The 23,084-nt window shown below is 33.5% G+C and overlaps 2 protein-coding genes across 5 annotated transcripts; both read left to right on the top strand.

The window, feature by feature from the left end:
- Positions 1 to 313: 313 nt before the first annotated feature.
- On the top strand, positions 314 to 22,321 carry LOC143052916 (F-box only protein 31-like). 4 transcript variants are annotated; one of them, XM_076226082.1, is made up of 10 exons: positions 314 to 412; positions 3,225 to 3,432; positions 4,087 to 4,143; positions 4,659 to 4,735; positions 6,020 to 6,193; positions 7,222 to 7,296; positions 8,335 to 8,429; positions 9,081 to 9,240; positions 11,553 to 11,776; positions 21,866 to 22,321. In XM_076226082.1, the coding sequence occupies exons 2-10, from the start codon at positions 3,279 to 3,281 to the stop codon at positions 22,023 to 22,025; spliced, it is 1,176 nt and encodes a 391-aa protein (XP_076082197.1). In that variant the 5' UTR covers positions 314 to 412; positions 3,225 to 3,278; the 3' UTR covers positions 22,026 to 22,321. The 4 variants fall into 4 exon arrangements, with proteins under 4 accessions (XP_076082197.1, XP_076082200.1, XP_076082198.1 ...); XM_076226085.1 differs by having other exon boundaries at positions 11,553 to 11,806; positions 21,866 to 22,055; XM_076226083.1 differs by lacking the exon at positions 21,866 to 22,321 and adding an exon at positions 21,061 to 21,219.
- LOC143052915 (zinc finger protein 862-like) lies at positions 16,824 to 19,153 on the top strand. Its single transcript, XM_076226081.1, has one exon. The coding sequence runs from the start codon at positions 17,307 to 17,309 to the stop codon at positions 18,885 to 18,887; it is 1,581 nt and encodes a 526-aa protein (XP_076082196.1). The 5' UTR covers positions 16,824 to 17,306; the 3' UTR covers positions 18,888 to 19,153.
- Positions 22,322 to 23,084: the final 763 nt, after the last annotated feature.

The raw sequence follows: 23,084 nt of genomic DNA, 5'->3' as shown, positions 1-23,084 counted from the left end.
CTTATTTGGCAGCTGTTGTAATTCCAAAATATACTACTACTACTATACCTGTATACTGAAAATATGCCAATCATCATGAACAACTTGGTTGGTATGCATGAGTCCTTATGAGTTTCAGTGGTATAAAATAAGATTTGTAAGTATACTAAACATATGACTCAGCAACACGAAACCCACAAAAATCCGTAGTATTCTAAGGTGGTTCGAATGGAATCCGCTTTTTTACGCTTCACTAGCTATGAACAAAGTGTAGTCAACCGAGTACCAGGTTACAGATCCTGCTGCACATGAAAGTTGATATTCCGGAAATACAAATTAGTCATCCGATTTCGTGTATTATTTTCACGTATCGTCTTCCTGTACATTTTTGTTTTGCATCTGTCACAGAAATAATGATGTGATATAATCATAAGTACGTCTAAAGAAATGACAACTCTAAGACAGATTCATATACATGATATACATATAATATGTATACATAGATTTATATAAAAGTCTGAAAATTACACCAAAAATTAGATTGTAATGCTGACAAAAAAAAAATTGTCCCTCAACGGGATTCGAACTCACACCTTTAATAAATAGATTTATATAACTCGTCTAAACATCAGCCTCACAATGTTTGATCTGTAAATTTTCGTTATCAAATTTTTGTTCTTTACAATGCCTGGATTCTAACTCATTTTACTGAGATATTGTGGCACCAAATCGGATTGCATTGTGACTGACACACTAGACCACTACATCCTTTAAGTCCAAGACTCTTCTGTATCTGTATCTGTATGTTACACAGTGCAGGATCCGATCGCGGATATATGCGCACTGGAAGGAGAGCGGGTTGGTTAGTCCAACCGTTGGAGGGCAGCCGTGAAACCCTCAACTGTCTTTTGACATGCAGTTACCTCGTCCAGATGGTTCCACTCAACTATTGTTTTTGGAAAAAAAGAGTTTTTACGAATGTCTGTTTTGCAGTCTATTAATTTATACGATCTGCTATTTCTGGTTTCTTGTCTTTCCACTATGTTTGAATATTGGAAGTCACTAAAGTTTTTTGCTTTCACTTGGCGTTTATTTCTTGTCTTTTGTAGATAATCTGTTGGATCAATAGCCGGCACCAATCCCTCAACCACTTTGTAGAACATAGTCAGCCTCTGATGTTTCCTTCGCTCTTGGAGAGGTGGCAGTTTTAGCTTAGAAAGCATATTTGTGACGCATCCGGTGTCTCTGGATTTATAGTCGTGCAGAATGAAACGTGCTCCTCTTTTCTGTATACTTTCTATTTTTTCTATTTCCCTGATGGTGAATGGGTCCCAGATGACAGCACCGTATTCTAGTACGGATCTAACCATGGCTAAGTAGGCAAGTTTTTTGCACTCTTGGGGGCACTGGCGTAAGTTTCTTCTCAGGAACCCCAGTGTACAGCTTGCCTTGCTTGTTGTTTTCCCTATGTGGCTGGTCCATTTTAGGTCATCAGATATGTTAAGACCTAGGTAAGGATGCATTTTTGGCACAACGTCTAACAGCTGTTTTATCAGACAAGCTGCCTTGGCTGGGGACATGGGACCCTTGGATCTCCTGTAGTTGGTGATCGCAATACTGGTATAAAATTTTGTACCAGTATTGTAACTTTTTTTTTATCTGGCAAAACAGTCGTTGTACATCAGAGTTAAATTCGGACTGTGGCCATAGAAGGAAAACTAAAGAGTAAAATCTAGAAATAAGCCTTTGCTACAAAATTTACTGTGGTCTCGCTAGCCAAAAATAGAAGGATGCGGTGCCCATAATGCAATTAGCCTTGCCCTTTTGCCCTGCCGCTTTCTTCAAAAACACCCTTGTGCCGTTTTAGCAATGTACATGTACTATAAAATTACCTTTTGTGTCATCGATTTCTTATCAGAAAGCAAATTACATTTATGACACCTGATGATTGACCCAAGGTTAACGTGTCATTATAATGAATCGCATGTACAGTACGCGATAAATTTGCAGGAGAAATTTGTTTGTGCCAAAAATGCATCCTTTTATGCCACAACTTTTTTCCTCTTAATTAGACTACATATGACCTGTTTTAAAATAACATAGTATCATACATTTTTGTCATACATGTATGCACCAAACACAATATATGATTGTGCCAATCAAAAGAAAAATGGCTTTCCACCTCCTTTATCTGGGCTTGAGACAGGCTGTTTACACTGGCGGAGATAAAGTCATTTTAAATCAATACTAATAGAATACTTTCAAAACATAAAACTACATGTATGTACAATTTTCCAACATATGTATATGATAATAAACATCATAAAGGCAGTATTTTGAAACTCATTATACACACAGTCGCTGCGGCTGAGTTCTCAGTCTGAATAATTCTCATACTTTTTATATGATAACTGCATCTTACTGCTGCTGCATTAACTGGAATAATTATGCGCCCTCTAGCGGCCTATAGCCTATCGAGGTTAATGTTGCAAACAGAGATTAGTTGGCGATCTTAGAATTATCTACTGACATTATTCGGGTTACTGCCACTTACTGCTGCAATTTATGGACATCTAAAACAACAACTGGCTTCCCTTAATTCGATTATAATTTCTTTAAAGTTATATCCTTGTTATCAAAGCAAAGACTTCTCTAAAACTGATATTTTAATATTCTTCACCATGTTCACTGAACACTTTATTATTTAGTGTTCACCTGTTGGTTTATAAACATACATTTAGTATACCAATGTATAGTGCAAATCCTCTTATTTGTCCTCATTTTTCACCACCAAAAGTAACAGTTATTTTAAGTATGTTAAGAAAGATACTTTATAAGCCAAAACAATAATAAATAATCATTAATCATTTTTAAAATATGTATGATAACTATGTGTACAGGTGAGTTGGCGCAATTGATACATTTGGAAAAAAAGTTGGCGCAAATAGCACCTCTCAAAAACAGTAATTGTTGTAAAAGGACTCTTGTCATTATTGCTATCATTTGCTAGGTAATTAATACAATTTACCTTGTAGTCAACATCATAATTGAATTTAAATTTATTAATTGTGTCAGTGTGTGGATAAGAATTTGTTAGCTCAATATCACCATGGTCACTGGCGCAATGTTTACCTTTGTTTCATGTTATCATGCTGCCATTATGATTATTTTGCTTAAGATTTTGGATAATCAAGTATTGAAATATTTATCTGTAATGAGAACTTTGACCTCTGTTTATTTTTCAGATAATGAATGAGGACAAATGTGACCTAGATGAATAATGACATGTGAGGGTCAGTATGACAGTACTTTTAACAAATTTACCACCAGAACTTATCATTAGGATACTTGAAGATATACCCAGCAGAGATATAGGACGTTTAAGTCGAACCTGTACACAATTAAGATCAATATGTAGAACTGATATTGTATGGCAGAAACTGTGTCAGAAAAGTAAGAAATGATATACATACTGTATAAAGCCTTATCATTGCACATATAAGATGTAAAACAAGAGGATAGGTTATTGAGACAGCAAACACCCAATATAATAAAATATCAAAAACCTTAATTTAACTAACCGTAATCATGTTGTTAATAAATTTAACAGAAACTATAAAAGAGCTGCATGTATAAAAAAGAAGATGTGGTATGATTGCCAATGAGACAACTTTCCACAAAAGACCAAAATGACACAGACATTAACAACTATATGAGCTGTTATATAAATGTATATGTAAAATTTCTAATTAAAAAGACACATAAAAGATCTGCACTGAAGGTTGATAGATCACTTCATGCATTCCCGCTCCCTACCCCGTTCAAAACTAGTCACCATGATTAATGAGAGAATTGCAGTCAACACTCAATACTTCAAATAACAAACACTACATTTGTCATTTAGGGCTTTTTATAGCTGACTTTGTTGTATGGGATTTACTCATTGTTGAAGGCTGTGCAGTGACCTATAGTTCTTAATTTCTGTGTCATTAGGTCTCTTGTGAAATGTTGCCTCATTTGCAATCATACGGTATTACCAAAAATCTTCTTTTTTATATGAAAAGAAATATATACAGTCTAAGTAAATAAGTTGATGTTTTTTTACAGTTTGTGATATTAAAGTGGAGGAATGGGACACAACATATTATAATATTTATACAAAAGGTCAGTTACATACATTGGTAAGTTTTAAGTTTTTAAAGAAATTTTTTTAATAAACTGGAAATTTATACTAAAGAGACATCTGGTAACTGATACTCAAATCTCATAAATTAATTAAGAAGATTAAAATCAAGCGATTCAAAGTTAAACAAAACTGTTGAATTCCAGGCATCTCCTGCTCCTACTGAAATATTGAAAAAGTGGAAATAAGTCATTCTTCAAAAAATATTGATGAAACAGAAGAAAGTGCCATGGTGACAATCAAAACAAAAAAGCAAAACGAAAGAGCAAAAGAGCAATGTACACAAAGCTTAGACATCTTAACTCTATCTAGTGTACTCATGTGTTCAAATATATATATACAGAAAACACCAATTGAGAATCACTAACTTTGCCCTCAAACACTTGATGAACTCAAGCGCTCTAGCAGAGTAAAACTAACAAATGTGTGTTAATAATTTACAGTTCTACACAGATATGTTAAACTAACCAATGTGTGTTAATAAAATTTTTTACAGTTCTACACAGATATGGGAGATGTCTAGGGTTATGGAGAAGGAACATGAGGCCCTATGGTGGACTGATGCAAGTTAAAGTATGTATTATATATCTTGTTTGTTTGGTTGCTTATCAGCTGAGATATAAAGTGTTTAAATGTGACCAGTTCTTCCTAAGATTTGTATGATTGCCGGTGAGACAACTATCTAACAAACCTGTGCACTTTGTAATAACAAGTGTCATCATGAATGTTAAACTTCATTAAGATATGAAGGTGAATTTTAGTATGACACACAAGCGTTGTTTAAGAAACTGCATATACTGTAAACCAACTTATTATCACAGATACTTTTTTTTACATTTTGCCCTTTTCAACTGATTTACACAGGCAAATTTCACTCACATCAATTTCACGTGAAATTTAATTCATGTGAATCTCACGTGAAATTCACATGAATTTCACCTCAAACGAGCTTATACGTGAAACTCACGTGAAATCAGTTTTTGTGAGTTTCATGTGAATCTCATGTGAAACTCATGTGAATTTCACATGAAAATCACGTATATTTTTTCATGTGAAATTCACATGAATTTTTAAAATAGAGTATTTCAAATAACATCTAAATTTTTAAATTTAATCAAAATCCTGAAAAATATTAAAAAATTTTGTTGTAAATTTCACGTGAAATTCATGTGAAAAATTTCACATCAGATTCATGTGAAAAATTTCACATCAGATTCATGTGAATCTCAATTCACGTGAAATTCACATGAAAATTTTCACGTGAGTTTCATGTATAAGCTCGATTGAGGTGAATCTCGCGTGAAATTTTTCATGTGAATTTCATGTGAGATTCATGTGAAATTCATGTGAGTAAATTTTGCCTGTGTACAGCAATTAATTTAGTGATTCTTAAATTTACTTGATGAAGATTTGATTTTTGGTGTTTGAACGCCACTTTTAAGCACTGTATTTAGGCTATTTTGTGGCAGCCAGTTTTTATTGATAGAGGAAGAAGGAGTGCCCAGAGAAAATCACTGACCTTCGATAGAAAAATTGACAATCCTATCCAATTAAAATTGGAGTTGAGCACACCCGCACGAGTGGGGTTCGAACTGACAACCTCAGTGTTGACTGGCTAGTGATTACAGTAGTAACTACTTAGACCACTCGGCCACCAAGACCCTCTACTTGATGAAGATGAATAAGGAAAAATCCAAGTTTTATGTAATCATGACGATTTTTCGTGTGAAAATGGAGAAAATAAATCACTCATGAAGATAAGTTGGATTACAGTAGTGTTTACTTTGGACAGTTTTAATGTTGAAGCTACAAAATCTTTTTTCCTCTTTAAATTTATGTTTAATTCTGATTGTACAGGTAGACAATGAGAGACTTTTAGCAACAGAATACAAACCACCTTATGTATCAGACATTCACGGGCCATTACGACCTAAGAAAGTGTTTAGTATCAGCATAAATAAATCTAAGAATCGAACAGAGATACTGTGTTTACATGGATATGGTGAGGCACATCCAGGGAGTATAGAATTTGTAAGTATAGAACACACACGTGGAAGGTGTATTTGACTCCTAAATCTACATGCACCACCTGGGGGGAAATATCAGTCACATAAGAATAAGAATTTTATATTCCAATCAAGAACCCATAACGGGCAACATTTTCCAACAACAATATTGCCAATATATATGATTGGGGAAATAACCTTATATAATTCTATCATGTTATGGACAGAATCAGAGCCTAACACATTCGGTGTCCTATTACAACATATCTCATAATAATCATTATCAATTACAAATGTATATGTTTTGTTTCCACATGGATCTTATTTCTAAACATTGAATAATATAATTTCCTAGGCACATAAGAGTTTTGTGAACAGTCAGAAATATTTTTTAACCTTAGGTTATTCTATAAAATTAGTACATGTACAAAAACTGTTAACTTTAAATATCTAATAATAATTTAGTCACATATATACATACACAAGATAATGTGTATTTTTAGCTCACCTGGTCTACAGGGCCAGGTGAGCTTTTCTCATCACTTGGCATCCGTCGTCCGGCATTCATAAACTTTTACAAAAATCTTCTCCTTTGAAACTACTGGACCAAATTTAACCAAACTTGGCCACAATTATCTTAGGGTATCTAGTTTAAAAAATGTGTCCGGTGACCGCGCCAACCAACCAAGATGGCCGCCATGGCTAAATATAGAACATAGTGGTTAAATGTAGATTTTGGCTTATATCTGTCTGCCCTGAAATTTTCAGATGAATCGGACAACCCGTTGTTAGGTTGCTGCCCCTGAATTAGTAATTTTAAGGAATTTTTGCAGTATTTGGTTATTATCTTGAATATTATTATAGATAGAGATAAACTGTAAACAGCAATAATGTTCAGCAAAAATAAGTTCTACAAATAAGTCAACATGACCAAAATGGTCAGTTGACCCCTTAAGGAGTTATTGCCCTTTTATATGACGCAGCCTGAAAGGAAGATGACAAGAAGGTGTTAAATAAAGCAGGATATATTAACTTTAATTAATTACTTTTCAGGAAACAGAAGAATCTGATGTTGTATTTAAGTGTTGCCAGATGTCAAGCCATGTTCACCCTAAGGGATCCTCTGTGGTAAGTAATTAATAGCGATATATATTGACTTATTTACTGTAAATTCAGTAATTATTGCATGTATTTCTTATTGAGATTTTGTCATTTTAGACTAAAATGCGTTTTTAATTTTTGCGATATTCAGAAAAATCCTATTTGATTCAAATAGTGCAAAATGCAAGTTTTAATTATTGCGATGATAACACTGTCGCATTTTTGGCAATAATGAAAACATCGAAATAATTTCTGAATTTACAGTATTATCAAAGTAAAGAATTAAGGACTAATCATTCACCTTTTTTTCAGGCCAAATAATAAACCTTTTCTATGTTATCATCTGTAATAAACTGGCTTTTGTCATCAAAAGTTTCAATTTTTTCATAAATAGGTTTTGTATTTTTAGCCAAGCTATATTGAGGTCCTTTTTGCTCATTTCTTAAAGGTTTTATGGTGACCTGTTGTTGGTAAAATATTTAGCAATGTCATGCATTATATAAAAAACAAAAACAAACTGAAGTTGACTCTTGAACAAATTTTTTTTTCTATATTTATCTGATTTATTTGTAACTCTACTCTCACTGTTCATAATTTTTCTCACCAAGAGGAACATACATTGTGAAGTCAAATTTTATTTTATCAATCTTTGTACTTCAGTGTTCAATTTCTGTATATAACACAATGACATAAGGAGACATTTTCATGTATTTTTGCAGGAGTTATCTTCCATGATTAAGAAGAAATGTTCCTATATTTAGACAAAAGTTATCTACAATGATTTAGGAGAAATTTTCTTTTTTTACACGAGTTAGAAGGAATTTTGTCTTATTTAATGAAATATCTACCATGATTAAGTAAAAATTTTCATGTATTTTGACAGGAGTTATCTACCATGATTATGAAGACATTTTCATGTATTTTGACAGGAGTTATCTACCTCGATCAAGAAGAAATTTTCGCATATTTAGACAGGAGTTATATTCCATGATTAAGATTTTTTTTATGTATTTTAACAGGAAGTTTCTATCATGGTTAAGAAGAATTTTTTATGTATTTTGACAGGAGTTATCTACCATGATTAAGAAGGAGACAAATAAACACACCATACCATTTACAATAGATGATCAGAAAAGATTAGAGTGCTACATGAAGAATGTGTAAGTGGGTTATTTACTCAAAAGGCAATAACTCTTATGCAGGGTGATATAATACAGACAAGGGGCAAAAACTCTTTTTAGATTATGTGAAACATGATGATTGCTTGAGATTAAAAGTGATAATATCATTATTTAGAATATGTACATCCTTATGTCATACATTGTTATATTGAGGAGAAATCACAACCAAATAATTATCAAAGAGAAAAAAAAAGAATAATTAAGCAGATATTTAGGTGAAATAAAAGAAATCCAAGGACTTGATGTAGATACTTATACCTTTCATGAATGTGACCTACCTAATAAGACTATTTACCAGATTTGTTATAACATGAGCACCACGATGGGTGCCACATGTGGAGCAGGATCTGCTTACCCTTCTGGAGCACCTGAGATCACCCCTAGTTTTTGGTGGGGTTCGTGTTGCTTATTCTCAGTTTTATATGTTGTGTCATGTGTACAATTGTTTGTCTGTCTGTCTGTTTGTCTTTTTCATTTTTAGCCATGGCATTGTCAGTTTATTTTTCGATTGATGAGTTTGACTGTCTGTCTGGTATCTTTTGTCCCTCTGTTATAAGACACTGTCATTCAATCAAACATTGTGTATTTCAGGCTTTATTCATGAGATGGGAAATGTGCTTTTTCTTTCAGTCAGAAATATAGACTGACACGTATAGAAGTCCAGAGACCTGACCCAATATACCCAATACAGCCTGGTCTGCTTCTAGCCCATTACAGTGCTCATGGAATAGAAATGTTCCTGTTGCAATATGATATGATTAAGAAAGAAGCTGAGGTCATCAAAATTACAGTAAGTTCTAATTAGATGTATAAACTATTTAGTTTAATTATTCTTTCACACAATTACATTTTCGATGAAAAAGTAAGATAAAATATTCTAAAGCATGCCAGCGACGACAATTATGGAATATTTCTGTCTGTCTTTCCATACCTGCATAACTATACCCCCGATTTTAAAAAGTAGGGGTATACTGTTTTACCTAGATGTCTGTCTGTCTGTCTCATGGTTTTTTTTTTGTCGCATTTTTTTTCAGGAACTACATCTTAAGGATTTCTGAAATTTGGTTTCAGGGTTTATATAAGTCAGCTATACTGTGTGATGCATTTTTAGATTCATCACTTAACATCTTCCTGGGTGGGCAGGGCATCATCAATGAGCACTAGGTGGCAGATTAGTTTGTTGATACAATTCAAGCATAGAGATCATAGATTGAGTAACAGTAAGCATCTTCATTGTGAATAAAATATTTAGGTTCAGTCTGTTTGAATTTTTAAAGGTGATTCAATATTCTTTTTTATAGTTGATGAGACAACTGATGTATATGCAAGATAAAAAGATGTAGGGTACATATGCTCATCAGTGAGACAGCAAACCATCATTTTCTATGTAAAGATGTCAACATTCACACTGCATTATTTAATATTTAATACAATACTTATGGTCGCTGGGCTTCTAAAATGTCGTATATGACTTTTTTGGCTAAAAATACTTTTTGACACCAATGGTCTGGGCGGGAAGAAATCTTTGGTATTACAAAATAGCATACAGTTAGACCAATCAAAATGTATGAAATAAGACATATTACAAAATTGCCAATGTCAGTTGTTTGTAAAGTTTGCTTCCAAAATGTTGTATGAAAACTTGAAAATCCTTGTAGAATAGCTTTGGGAAAAAAATAATTGTACATTTCTTTATTTCTGTGAAAATAATTTAAGTTCTTGGATAATCCAGAAATGTCACATTTCACTGCTATTTACAAAAATGTTCAAGTTCACATATGACATTTTGGAAGAATGCATTTTACCAAAATTTTCAAAGCCTGTTTGCATGGTTTGTGAGATATTTTTTTCTTGAAAAATTTGTAATTTACAACATTTCAGAAGCCCAGCGACGTTATGTCTTTTATCAATCTTTATTAGAAAAGAAAGGAAAAAAAATCAAATACAGAATTATACAAATCAAGTTTTTCTTTTAGTGGTCCAAAAGTGTGGAATTCTTTACCCAGTAAAATTAAAAAATCAAAAAGTATATCTGCTTTCAAATACTCTTACAAGTCATTATATTTTCTGCAACTGTTATTTTTGGAAAGAACTAAATGTGATATATAAAAGTCAGTTTATTGTTTTGTTGTCCTTAACAGATTACATTTTATCAACATGCATATAGAATTACTATTAATGTCATTTGGCAAGATCATTTTACCTTTACTTGTAATGAAAGTATCGCCATTATGACCCTCAAACACATGTATATTGTATACATATGATATTGGATAGTTATGCTTTAATTAAAAGAGGGAAAGTAATGGCCTACTGAAAATCAGGGAATTTGAAGATATTGTAAGGGCTGATTGAGATTATAACTCGTGCATTAAAAAAGAAATAACCGAACGGCAGTATTGATTCCAGAACTCAGATTGACAATGCAGTATCAAAAAAAGAACTAAAAACCTTAACACAATGAAATTTATTGTGTCCTATAATGGTAGTTTAGGTATTTCCTTTAGAAAGTGCAAAAGTTGGGACAAGTGGGTTTCTTTCAGACAAAGAAATTATCATAGTCAAGCAAAAGGTCAATTGTATAGAAGGTAACAGAAAATTAAGAAATTATTGCATGTGTTTATTATTGCGATTTTATCATTTTAGATAAAATGGGATTTTAATTTTTGCAATTTTTTGAAAAATCCTGTTTAATTCATATAAAAAATTATAAAATGCAAGTTTAAAAATTTTTGCGATTATAACATTGTTGCATTTTATGCAATAATAAAATCATAACAATAATTTCTGAATTTACAGTACTGACGTCCCGAAACTTAAAAAAAAGAATTTATAGATCCCGAAAGGGTCAATCCCGAAATCCCGAGCTTAAAAACACCCGATCCCGGAGTCCCGATAAAGGTCCTATCCCCCCTCTTTTATAGATAACTGGTATACCATCTCATATGGAAGAAAGCTTTTGTTGCATTTTGTCACCTTATTGATTGATCAAAGGTTTGATATGATTGTTTTATTTAAAATGTTCCAGGGTGATCCTGATGTACCATAAGGTTAAACCAGTCTTAGTATTTGATCAAAGGTCTGATATAAACCATATTTCAGGGTGATCCTAATGTACCAACAGGTGAGACCAGTATCTACATTAACTTACGTAAACCTATGCAGCTGACTAAAGACCAGCAGTTAGATGTTAATAGCTTGTTACTTTTAGAGGAGGAGGATATACTGGAATCAGATGATGTACAACCTAGAAACCAGCCATTTGTGATACCTCCAGGTTTTTCTACCTTTTTAGATGATTTTACACCAACGACATGCGAGTACAGGTGATGACCTATATATTACCAATGTTGATTGTAAGCTTCAATCTTCTGGTGTGTCTTTTCATTCAATACTATTATATAGTTGTCTTTGACGCTCTATGTTTATGATTTTGGCATGTAGAATAGATGGAAGGGTTCTGAGAGTTTAAGATTACAACGCCAAGTCAACATTAGAAAGGGGAGGTAAATAACAAAGTCAGACACAGTAAGAATTGTTTTATAGCGAATCACATTCAATCCATTGTTATTTTAAGGCGAAGTGTACGTAATTGCACGCCTCTAGCGGAATACGGGATTAAAAACGTTTGTCGTTAGTTACGCAAGTTATCTCCCTTACTCCAAGAAAGGACACACGAAAGAGAAACTACTTTCTGCGGTCTATAATGAATCCAACAAGCACGCCTGTCTGTCTTAAACCTAATATAAATTATCTAAATAATTCCAATTAGATATCACAGCATTCTGTACGTTGTTCTTTGTGCAGCCTGACTTAAAAACACTGTTTTTTTTTTTTTTTTTAGACGCGTAGGAGAAGGCATTTCGTGTTTATGATATCAACAGAAAGAAAAAACGCCTCACAACAAAATTATAAACAAATAAACAAATAAACATGTAACAAATTTTCTTCTATTGATATCAAATTAATTAAAATGAAACCTGAATTGACCCAACAATATCGTTTTAAAAAGCCGTAGAGTGGGGCGCTCATATTCGCCGTGGACACAATTTCGCCGTTTTATGATTTTGAGGTTTAAAAACTTCAAAGGATGGCTGAAATGGCAGAAATATGCCGATAAATTATATTTTTATAACAAATCTGATTATTTTTGAAAATGAGACCAAATTTCGGCACTTACCGCAAAGGACAGAAAGACGGACTACGATTTTCAGCCAATTTCCTGAATGAAAAAAAAATTTCAAAGAAGTATTTCTTAGTAATTCTTTGACTGATTGCCCTAAATTTCAGTTTTTTACACCTTTCAAATGTCTGCTATTCATCTATAATGAAATTTATTTGATACATATTGTTAAAAGCTGCAGTTATTTGGTTTTAAATAGATGTGTAAAAACGGCGAATATGTGTCCCCCGTTGACAAAAAATCAGGAAATTTCAAACACCCTTTAATCCAACTTTTCAGATGATTTTTCTCAAAACAAACACGTTTTCAAGCTAAGAATATTTTGCATTTGAAGTTATCTTCATATAGAAATATCAGTATACTTCAAAAACATAAAGACCTGAACATAAACTGAAGAAAACATGGAAAGATATGGCGAAAATGAACACCCCACTCTAGTCTTGAACGAAAAACACAGTACTCAACGTAAAGTTTTATAATAGGTTACAAATAATTAATGAAAGACGTGTGAATTTAATTGTTTAATCAAAAAGACGTTGAAATGTTCGTATTTTGTGCAATTGAAAATTTAAGGACATGACTTATATTCATATAAGAAATCAGACGATACCAAGAGAATAATTTGATCACTAGTGCAACACTTACAAGTCGGAAGAACAAAGACGGAAAACAAACAAAAAATAAACAAATTATGCCCCAAAAATTACTCAGTAACTTAAAAATTCTAACATTTATCTTAAAATAAGTAAAAATTATGTCATTCAACCCCCAGTTTTCAGCTTTTTCTACATGTGCAGAAAATAAACAGGTGTCTTCTATTCCGTCCGCAATTTATGGGAAAACTAAATCTAAATTTAGAACCATATTGAAATTGAAAGTACACATGTAAGATAAAATATAACATGTCATTTCTTCTTTCACAAATTCCAATTTCGAAGAGATATATAGCGAAATCTGTTTTCTTTTATTGTGCCTGTGTGCATCATTCAAAATTAGAGAATGTAATTTTGAAGTATCAAGTCTCAATTCAAATTTAAGAATGAATAGAATATAGAATTACGAGGGGGGGGGGAGGGGTAGGACCTTTATCGGAACTCCGGGATCCGGGAATTCTATTTCCGAATTTCGGGTAGTCGGGATTTGATTTTTTTTTAATTCGGGACCTCGCCGGATTTCGTGTTTTTAAGCCCGGGATTTCAATATCTGGATCCCTCCTCGATCCCCTCCTCCCTCTATTATGGTTAAAGAAAAGAGGTCAGGGAAGTTTTGTGATACTTGTATTAAACTGCAATTTAATATTTAGTGGAATGGACTATTACATTTCGATTTTTTTTTTAAATTTAACCAAAGTTTACTGCAAGGGGTGTTTAACGACCTCGATGATTATCCATGAGGATCTCGCACTCGGTCAGCTCTAGGTTTTCACCTAGTTCATTATCATACAAGAATTGAGAAGCCTGTGGTTTACTAGTCTTATAATATGAGATTTTGGAGTTCATATAATTTACATTCAACGTTTTTATTGAATATTTCAAGGCTTTTTGACTATCAATGTTGACCCCCCACCCCCTTTCCAATTGATTGGATAAAACGAATGGATTGCCGCCCCTATTTCAAACTGAAGTCCTATAAACTGACTGGTATTCGAATTTGTTAAAAGAAATAATTGGTATCTCTATTGATTCAATACCGTAATGCTGAAAATTTGTTTCCGCGAATTCCGAACAGCTAGAAATATATTCCCGAGTTTCAATTTGAGTAACTTGAATAATTCAAGCCCTTTCGATGTCCGATTTTCTCCCACACGAGAAATGTAGCATTCGTACATCAGCTGAAAAATACGACTGAATTATTCGGGTTACAATTTGTGTAAATCCCGAATGCACATAAAAGTAAAGGTCCAGCCCGACTTTCGGAAATGGACTGTTGTAGATTTCAGATTGATTTCCAGAAATAAAAATCATACAAAAATGTTTCACGCAAATATTCGTCTTCAGACGTGTAAAGTTATACAACGGTTACTAGCCGGTCTGGATTGTGATAAAAAGAAGTGCATGCGATGCATAAAATATATAATGTCGTGGCTCATGGATGTGTTGAATTATAGAGATGCTTATGCGGCACAAAGATAAGATTGATTTACCCAAATGTACTAAGAATTACCACACAACTTAAATTTACTTAAATATTGATTTGTTATCCTGTGCCAGACAGATGGCTGATATTCTGAGAAGAGACCTTGATGAAATGAAGTTTTATGAGAACAAAGATTTTGAAAACAAGTCGCAGTGTTTAGATTTTAACAAAAAATAAGGCACTGAGGTCGAAAATAGTTCTAGTTCATAATGAAGAAAATGTCAACCGTTTTCTAGCTTGGCGATCTCCGCACGCACCCGAATATAATAGACAAATACAATACAATAGTACACAAAACGTAACATAAAGAACTTAAGACCGAGCAACACGAACTCCAACAAAACGGTATATATTTCATACAAGTAGGACTATATGAAGCGTCGTAACTGTTGCGGCGACGTCAATAACGTTGTCGTTGTTTTTTGTTTTTTTTTACACTCAAGATTCAACTTTAACAGCGTATAGCTTGAAAAGTAGCACGGTTGCTAAGGACTTTCTTTGCACCAATCGATTCCTCAGACATTTTAGAATCGTCTCATAAATTTAAAAAAAAATCGATTGTCTAATATAATAGAAAATCTTGGAAATGTAACAATTCCTGTCGAATTTCACGATTTTCCCTATATATCCTTTGTAATTTTGGTGCATGATGCTGTTAACTTCAACAGCTCGTATCTCAAAAACGAAAACGGTTACCCCCTTTTTTTATTTTATTTTCCGATTTATTTTTACAAGCAGAATCTACATGTAAAATTTAAAAAACATCCATTGTGTAGTTTAATTACGTACACTTCGCCTTAATTCAAAAGATTATTTTTACTGATACGAAATAGTGAGATGTGGAACTATCCATCAAAGGCCAAATGATGTGGAGGTTGGCAACAATAGGTCAGGGTATGTTTTTCAACAATGAGCAAAACCTATTACATAGTGTTCAAACCAGAAAACCAACAGCCTACTTTATGTACAAACTAATCCTCCCATGACCTTTAACAGATCTGCAGGGCTCGACATTAACGCTTGTCCGATTGTCCGCTACGAGAGGTAAAAAGGGGCGGACAAGTAAAACCCCAGTAGAGCTTGTCCGATGGGACAAGTAAAATAATCTGTAGAAAATAATTTAAATCCCACTCTGATGATCAAACGAAATTCGTTAATCAATAAGGTTTTAAAAATGTTATTTAATTTGACCTGTTATAAGATTACAAAATCAATCGATAATAAATTTAAACTGTTGTCTTGTCATATACTTCTGCATAGAAAAAACACATTCTGTAAACGTAAACCAGTCATCGACACTCTTACTACTGAATCTTCCTCCGATCATTTAGAACAACCTCCAGTGGAGAAACTTTATCAGTGATGCGCTTTAAAGATACGTAACTCAGCTTTGAGATTAAAATAACAATATTGACTGAGACGGACATTTTATAAACAAACCCCTTCGATACAATCATGGACTTAACAAAATTTGGTTTCACTACATCTGGGAAAAAGAAAAAAACAAAAGACGAAGAAGAGTATAAAGAAAGGAAGAAAGAATACGAGCTTAAAAGACAGAGAACGTATTTACCGAGCTGGGAAGAGGAATTCCTTGGGTTAAAATATGCTGTTCATACGGACGATGATGGGAAGGTTGATGAGTCAAAATCAAAAACAATGATATGCCAAACGTGTAACAACTATCCTGATTTAGCAGATAGAAATTGCTCCATGTTCATAGGAACAAGTGCTTTCAGAAAAGATACATTAATTGCTCACTGGAAAAGCAATTCACACAGGAAATGTGAGGAGAAGAAAAAATCAGATGAAATGAAAAAAATTGAGGCATCTGGAAGTTGTAGTTCCTCTCAGTCTGGGCCTCTTTTGTCCTGTGTTAGGAAAATGGAAAAGGAAAATGAAGACAAAATCAAGAAACTAATCACCACTGCCTACTTTATTTGCAAGCATGAAAAGCCCTTTACAGACTTTCCAAGATTGATTGAGTTACAAGAGGTTAATGGTCTAGACATGGGAAATTTTTATAGATCTGATAATGCTTGTAGAAGGTAAACTGAATTACTCAATTATTTGAAATTTTAGTAAATATATTGTAATAAGATTTTTATACTGCAAGTTTTACTATGTATACATGTACTAGTATATTAATCCTCATCATCCCAATGTACTAGTTTGCACTACAGCAGCCTTCTGATAATATGCCTGCTTCTACTTGCACTTTAACTTTTCTTGCAGCTTTTATTTATGCTTTCAATTCATGCATGTTACTTTGTATATGATATACTTATTTATTTTAGTATGATCATGCTTGCTAAACTTATATACCTTACAATACCCAATATTACTGATCAATCATTCATTGCTGTTATGCTTTAATACAAGTGACTAACTTTAGTCAGAGAATTAGAGAGTTGTCTCATTGGCGATCATACCACATCTCCTTTTTTTTTATAGATGTGTTTTTTTCACACACTATCATCCCTGATATTTTCAGATTTATCCAGTTTATATATGAAGACTTATTCAAAGGTGTGAAGATGCAAATAGAGAATGATTTGCACTTTTATTCAATTCTGATTGATGGAGCTACAGACTCTTCTGTCACAGAAAATGAATTAATTTATCTGAGATTTGTTGAAAACGGAAGGCCAGTTAACCACTACTTCAGTATAGAAGATGTAGAAAAAGCAGATGCCCAGGGGATTCTGAAAGAAATTGAGGGGGCCTTCACTAGGAATGGGATACCCAATTGGAAGGATAAATTGATTGGTTTTGGTTCGGATGGAGCCTCTGTAAATTTAGGATGCCGTGGTGGTATAGCCACTTTGATTAAACGTGATGTTCCACATTTAGTTATAACACACTGTATAGCCCACAGGCTTGAGTTGGCAGCAAATAGTGCAATCAAAAACCACAAACATATGAAAGAAATACAGGATTTACTGCAGTATTTGTATAAGCACTATCAATACTCTCCAAAGGCCTTACGAGAGTTAAGGCAGTTAGGTGAGGCTTTAGAAGAAAAGGTGTTAAAGCCCACAAAACTTGCAGGTACAAGATGGCTGCCACACATTCACAGGGCCCTTGAAGTCTTGGTTAGAGAGTTCAGAGTATTGCTAGCACATTTTGAACATATTCGGGAGTCTAGGTCTGGATCTGCAGAAGTCCAAGGTAGAGCTACCTTTATCAGCAAAAAACTCAAAGATTACAAGTTTCTGTATATAGTATTTTTCTTCCTTGACATTTTAAAAGTACTCAGTGTTCTTAGTTTAAAATTTCAGCAAGATTACCTGACCCTGTCAGCAATGTTTGATGCAATTTCTGCTGCAAATCTGTCTTTGATTGAACTAAAAACTGCAAATGGCAAAGAGTTGACAAATTTTCTTGCTACTGTAGATTCCCAGAACAGTACATATAAAGACATTCAACTTTCAAACATGAACATTGATGAAGATTTTACAAGACAGAAACAAGTGATAGTTGACTTGATTGTTGCTGCTCTGGACAACAGGTTTGAACCCATGGAGAAAGACCCAGTACTTAAGGCAGCATCACTCATTCTTTCTTTTAGTGAATGGCCACAAGATAGAAATGACCTAGCCACATATGGGAATGAAGAGATGGCATACCTGTTAGAGAATTTCCATGAAATTCTAGAAAGAAATGGATGTAATTTAGATGCAATCATGGACCAAAACGGGGAATGGAAAGATTTTAAGGCATATATAGGGAGACACAAGGCAACAGTGGCTGTTGAGAACTTTTTTATTTACCCTGATCTGAAAAAAAGATTTATTAATATGATCTTGGTACTAGAGCTGCTTCTTTCTTTTCCCCTGTCTAGTGCTGTGTGTGAAAGAGGCTTCTCTGCTATGAAAAGAGTCAAAACTGACTGGAGATCTTCCCTAAAACCAGAAATGTTGATAATGTTACTATTCATAACTGTTGAAGGACCTGAACTCAATCATTTTGATACAAACTCAGTCTTCAATCACTGGTGGTCAAGTGGAAGACAGAAAAGACCAGGCTTCAACCCTTACGAGTTTATAGGATTGAGAGCACTACCAGATCCTGACATGGAACAGACTCACTCTGATGATGACATTGATGACAATTAGATAATTAGAACCCTTTTGACTAAATGCAGTAGCCATTTTTCAAAATTTGACTAGGATGTCACTAGATAATAAATATATAAACTATAACTGTTATATTCTTTTATTTCACTTTGTGCAAGCCATTAACATAAAAATTAACTATATTTTTAAAAGAAAAAAAAAGTTCACAATTATTTTTCGGACAAGTAAAATTCCATTCGGACAAGTTCATTTTGGTAAGTACTTGTCCTACAGGACAAGTTAAAAACAAAGTTATTGTAGAGGCCTGATCTGTAATATTAGAATAAACATCAGTTGTAAACCAACCTTATTTTGCAAGCAATTTATTTTTGCTCCTTTAGCAAGTATAAAAAAAATTTGCAAGGGTTCCCCGGAACCCAATGTCTTGCCGACTTTTGCTGTTAATCGCAGACTCAACAAAAATGAGGAAAAAAAATGATAAAAATATTCCTCTTGATACTATCTTTTGATTGTAAGAAGCTTATGTCCAAGTATGGTAGAAATCCACGTCAACCGTTTTATTCTAAACATTAAGGACCATCTCAGATTCTTATGATTGTCTTGGTTTAAAAGGTAAAAACAAACAAAGGGATTGAACTTAATCAACTTTCCTATAATGTTCTTTTTATAATCTTCATGTTTGATAATTCCCTTGACTTATATGCATGTTTTTAACAACACGGAAAATCAGAATTCAGCAGTATTTATATTTAGTGTTTTTATTAATTTCGAAACACGTCAGAGGGAATTCGCCAGTTGTGATAAAAATGCGAGAGTTCTCTGAATTCCTATAAATCTATTTCGGTCATTTAAGAACTGAAGTGGAGTTTTGCTTATATGTCACTGTTATTATTGAGGGTTATTGTTGCTGCATAATTTTAAATCATATGCATCATTTGAATTAAAATAAATGTAGTCCACATCGTAAAGGTTTACTTTCAACACCCCTTCAAGCGAAATGGAGTCTTCCATATTATCGTTTCGAGTTGTCTCCCTTCTGGAAGTCACTTCCGTGAAATCTGAATCAAAACAACACGTAGAGAAAAATTAACTTGTTCTGTCGATAAACGTCGTATTATATTAAAAACGATCGCAATTTAAACCGAGGAATGTGTACGGAAAGGAGTCATGATCACTGAGCCAAAGGAAATTAAATAGTTAACGAGTTAGGAATGGGGTTCCTCCTAGAATTAACGTAGGAAAATAGGTGATAAAATACGAAGTGAAATACTTCTCTCACTCTGAGTCTCAGTGACTGCTGTTGAAAGTAAACTTGGAATTGATAGTACAAAAATAAAACACAATAGGCCTAAGTACATTGTTCATACACTTTTAACAGGGATTGGCTATTTTGTAACTTACGTAAATTACATTTTACATGTGCAGTTAAATTAGTTTTGAAAATAATATTATCCAGCTACATGTATACATGTGTCAATGAAAACAATGGCAATCTGCTCTTTGATTTATCTTAAAGGTGCCTAGATAAAGTCCCTTTCTCAGATAAAGTAATTAATAGGCCAGCTATATTTGGTGAATGGATGATTGTAAGGTGTACATGTCCCTCAGGCAGGTTTCATATTACCTTGAACTCTTTTTCATGGATCATTATTAATGTTAAGATAATGTGATACATGTAGTAGAACCTTTGTCTTAAAGACCTTCAACATGAGATTCAGTAATGGTCAGTTCAGCAGTCAAGCTATCTGATATACATGACATATATATAGTTTGCACCTATCGTAAGTCGTGAACCTGCTGTTCAGTAGTTGTCGTTTGTTGATGTGGTTCATAAGTTTTTCAACCTTTTATTTTGATTGGTGTTCCTGTTTGAGTGGTTATACACCAGTCATTTTTGGGGACTTTTATAGTTTACTGTTCGGTGTGAGACGAGGCTCCGTGTTGAAGACTGTACTTTGACCTATAACGGTTTACGGTAGTGCATCATAAGCCTATTTGGCTGGCTGAATCATTATGTCAATACTCAATATACATTATATTGTATATATTCAGGTTGCACTCTAATAAACTATTTATTCATTCATTCATTCATCTAACGGTTTACTTTTGAAAATTGTGACTTGGGTGGAGAAATGTCTCATTGGCACTCATATCACATCTTCTTATATCTATATGATACACCAACCTTTTATTTAGTATCTTTCTGTTGTAGGTACTTGTCCAAAGGGAGAGTGGCAGGAACGGGTTACACCAATCCCTCATTTAGTCCGGGACATTTTAGTGTACAGTCCCAAGATACTTTTTATAATCTCTGGTTGTTAATGCATTGTGTATTTGGTTATTACAGAATAAAAGATTTTTAATAAAACAAGGACAATTCTTTTTTATTTTCTGCAAATGAATTACCACTTCCTTTTGTAGTATGGACAAAGTTCTGAAAAGCTAGACTTAAACTTTCTGTTTTTGGCTGAAGTGTCTTACTGATGCTTGTAATTAGGTCAGTTTATAGGTGTGTCCATTAGTGACAGGTCAGTGATATTTGGTATGCAATTGTATAAGCACTGGCCCACTTTATGTCCACGGAGTTGGCCAGGTTCCCTCAATTACGGTCAATTGACTGACTTCAAACTTTGCATAGATTGCATGTTTGAGTTTGCGATTAGGTTATATGAAGCATTGTATCATTCAGCTTCATAGTCTGTACTGATCCTTTCATATTCTACTGCATACTACCGATTTCAGTCAGTGAGTTTAAATCCTGGACACATGGCAGTTCGTTCTAATGAATGTTTTGTCACAATGTTGATTACATTCTGTAAGGCCTCATCTATTTATCAGATTATGGATAACATTTTTATTATCTGTGGACCAGAGTTCTGCTTTTTAAGGTAGAACTGTTTTATCAAAGAAATGTTTGCTATTTTATATATTATACTTTGCACAAATGTTGCATGTGAAATTTTGGTAGCTTAATATTCTGTCTATTTTTTTAGAAACACACCCCTGTTTATTTACAGATATTTCGCCAGGGGACGTATTGCAGATGATGATTACAGGGATCCAGACCTTATTTCAGTCCATTTTGTTCCTTTCGAGGCCCATGGCGTCTTCTTTGTTTTATGGTTCAAATTTTGGGACATGGACGGTTTCTACAGAATAAAAGATATCAACATATAATACAATTAAGAAGAATAGTTTAAAAAGATATTTACTGTTTCTTTATACAATTTATTTATAAGTGTAAAACTAAAAAAACACAATTGTCTATTATAAGAACTAGGGGATGTGGTATTATTGTCAATAAGACAACTATCCACTGACACCAAATATTGTAGAAGTTAACAACTTTAGGTCGCCTTACTAGGCACAAAAAACCATACCACCCAAATGACCAATGCAAAACAATTCAAAAAATAATACTAATGGTTCCGAATTTTGTACAAAATAATAAAATAAATACAAATATTACTTAACGAGTGTCTGAATTAATATCGTAGTTAAGGCAGTTTTGTTTTTTCCAGCATTGTATTTTGAATTCCAAATATAAATCATAAGTCATTTTTGTTGAGCCTGCAACTTTTGTCGCAGAAAGCTCGACATAGGGAAAGTGACTGGCAGCCGCGGCGTTAGTTATCCTTTTAAAAGCTTTATATTTTAGAAGGTGGAAGACCTGGAAGCTTCATACTTTGTATATATAAAAAAAAAAGGTGTGATCTGATTGCCAATTAGACAACCCTTCACAAGAGACCAAAATGACACAGAAATGAACAACAAAATGTCACTGTACGTCCTTCAACAATGAGCAAAGCCCACACTGCATAGTCAGCTGTAAAAGGCCCCAAAATGACAACGTAAAACAATTCAAACGAGAAAACTAACTGCTTATTTATGTACCAAAAAAAGAACGAACAAGAATGTGTCCTAGGTACACGGATGCCCCACTCGCACTATCAATTTCCATGTCCAATGGACCGTGAAATTGGATAAAAAATCTAAATTTGCAATAAATTTAGAAAGATCATACCATATGGAACATGTGTACTAAGTTTCAAGTTGTTTGGTCTTCAACTTCATCAAAAACTACCTTGACCAAAAACTTTAACCCAAAACTCTCACTTTCATTTTCTATGTTCAGTAGACCATGAAATTGGGGTCAAAAGTCTAATTTGGCATTAAATTAGAAAGATCATATTATAAGCAACAAGTGTACTAAGTTTCAAGTTGATTGGACTTCAG

Source organism: Mytilus galloprovincialis, chromosome 11 (genome assembly GCF_965363235.1).
Source record: "Mytilus galloprovincialis chromosome 11, xbMytGall1.hap1.1, whole genome shotgun sequence".
NCBI classification, from domain to species: domain Eukaryota; kingdom Metazoa; phylum Mollusca; class Bivalvia; order Mytilida; family Mytilidae; genus Mytilus; species Mytilus galloprovincialis.
Note: the sequence above shows the minus strand (reverse complement) of the source record. Positions and strands in the feature narration are given on the sequence as shown.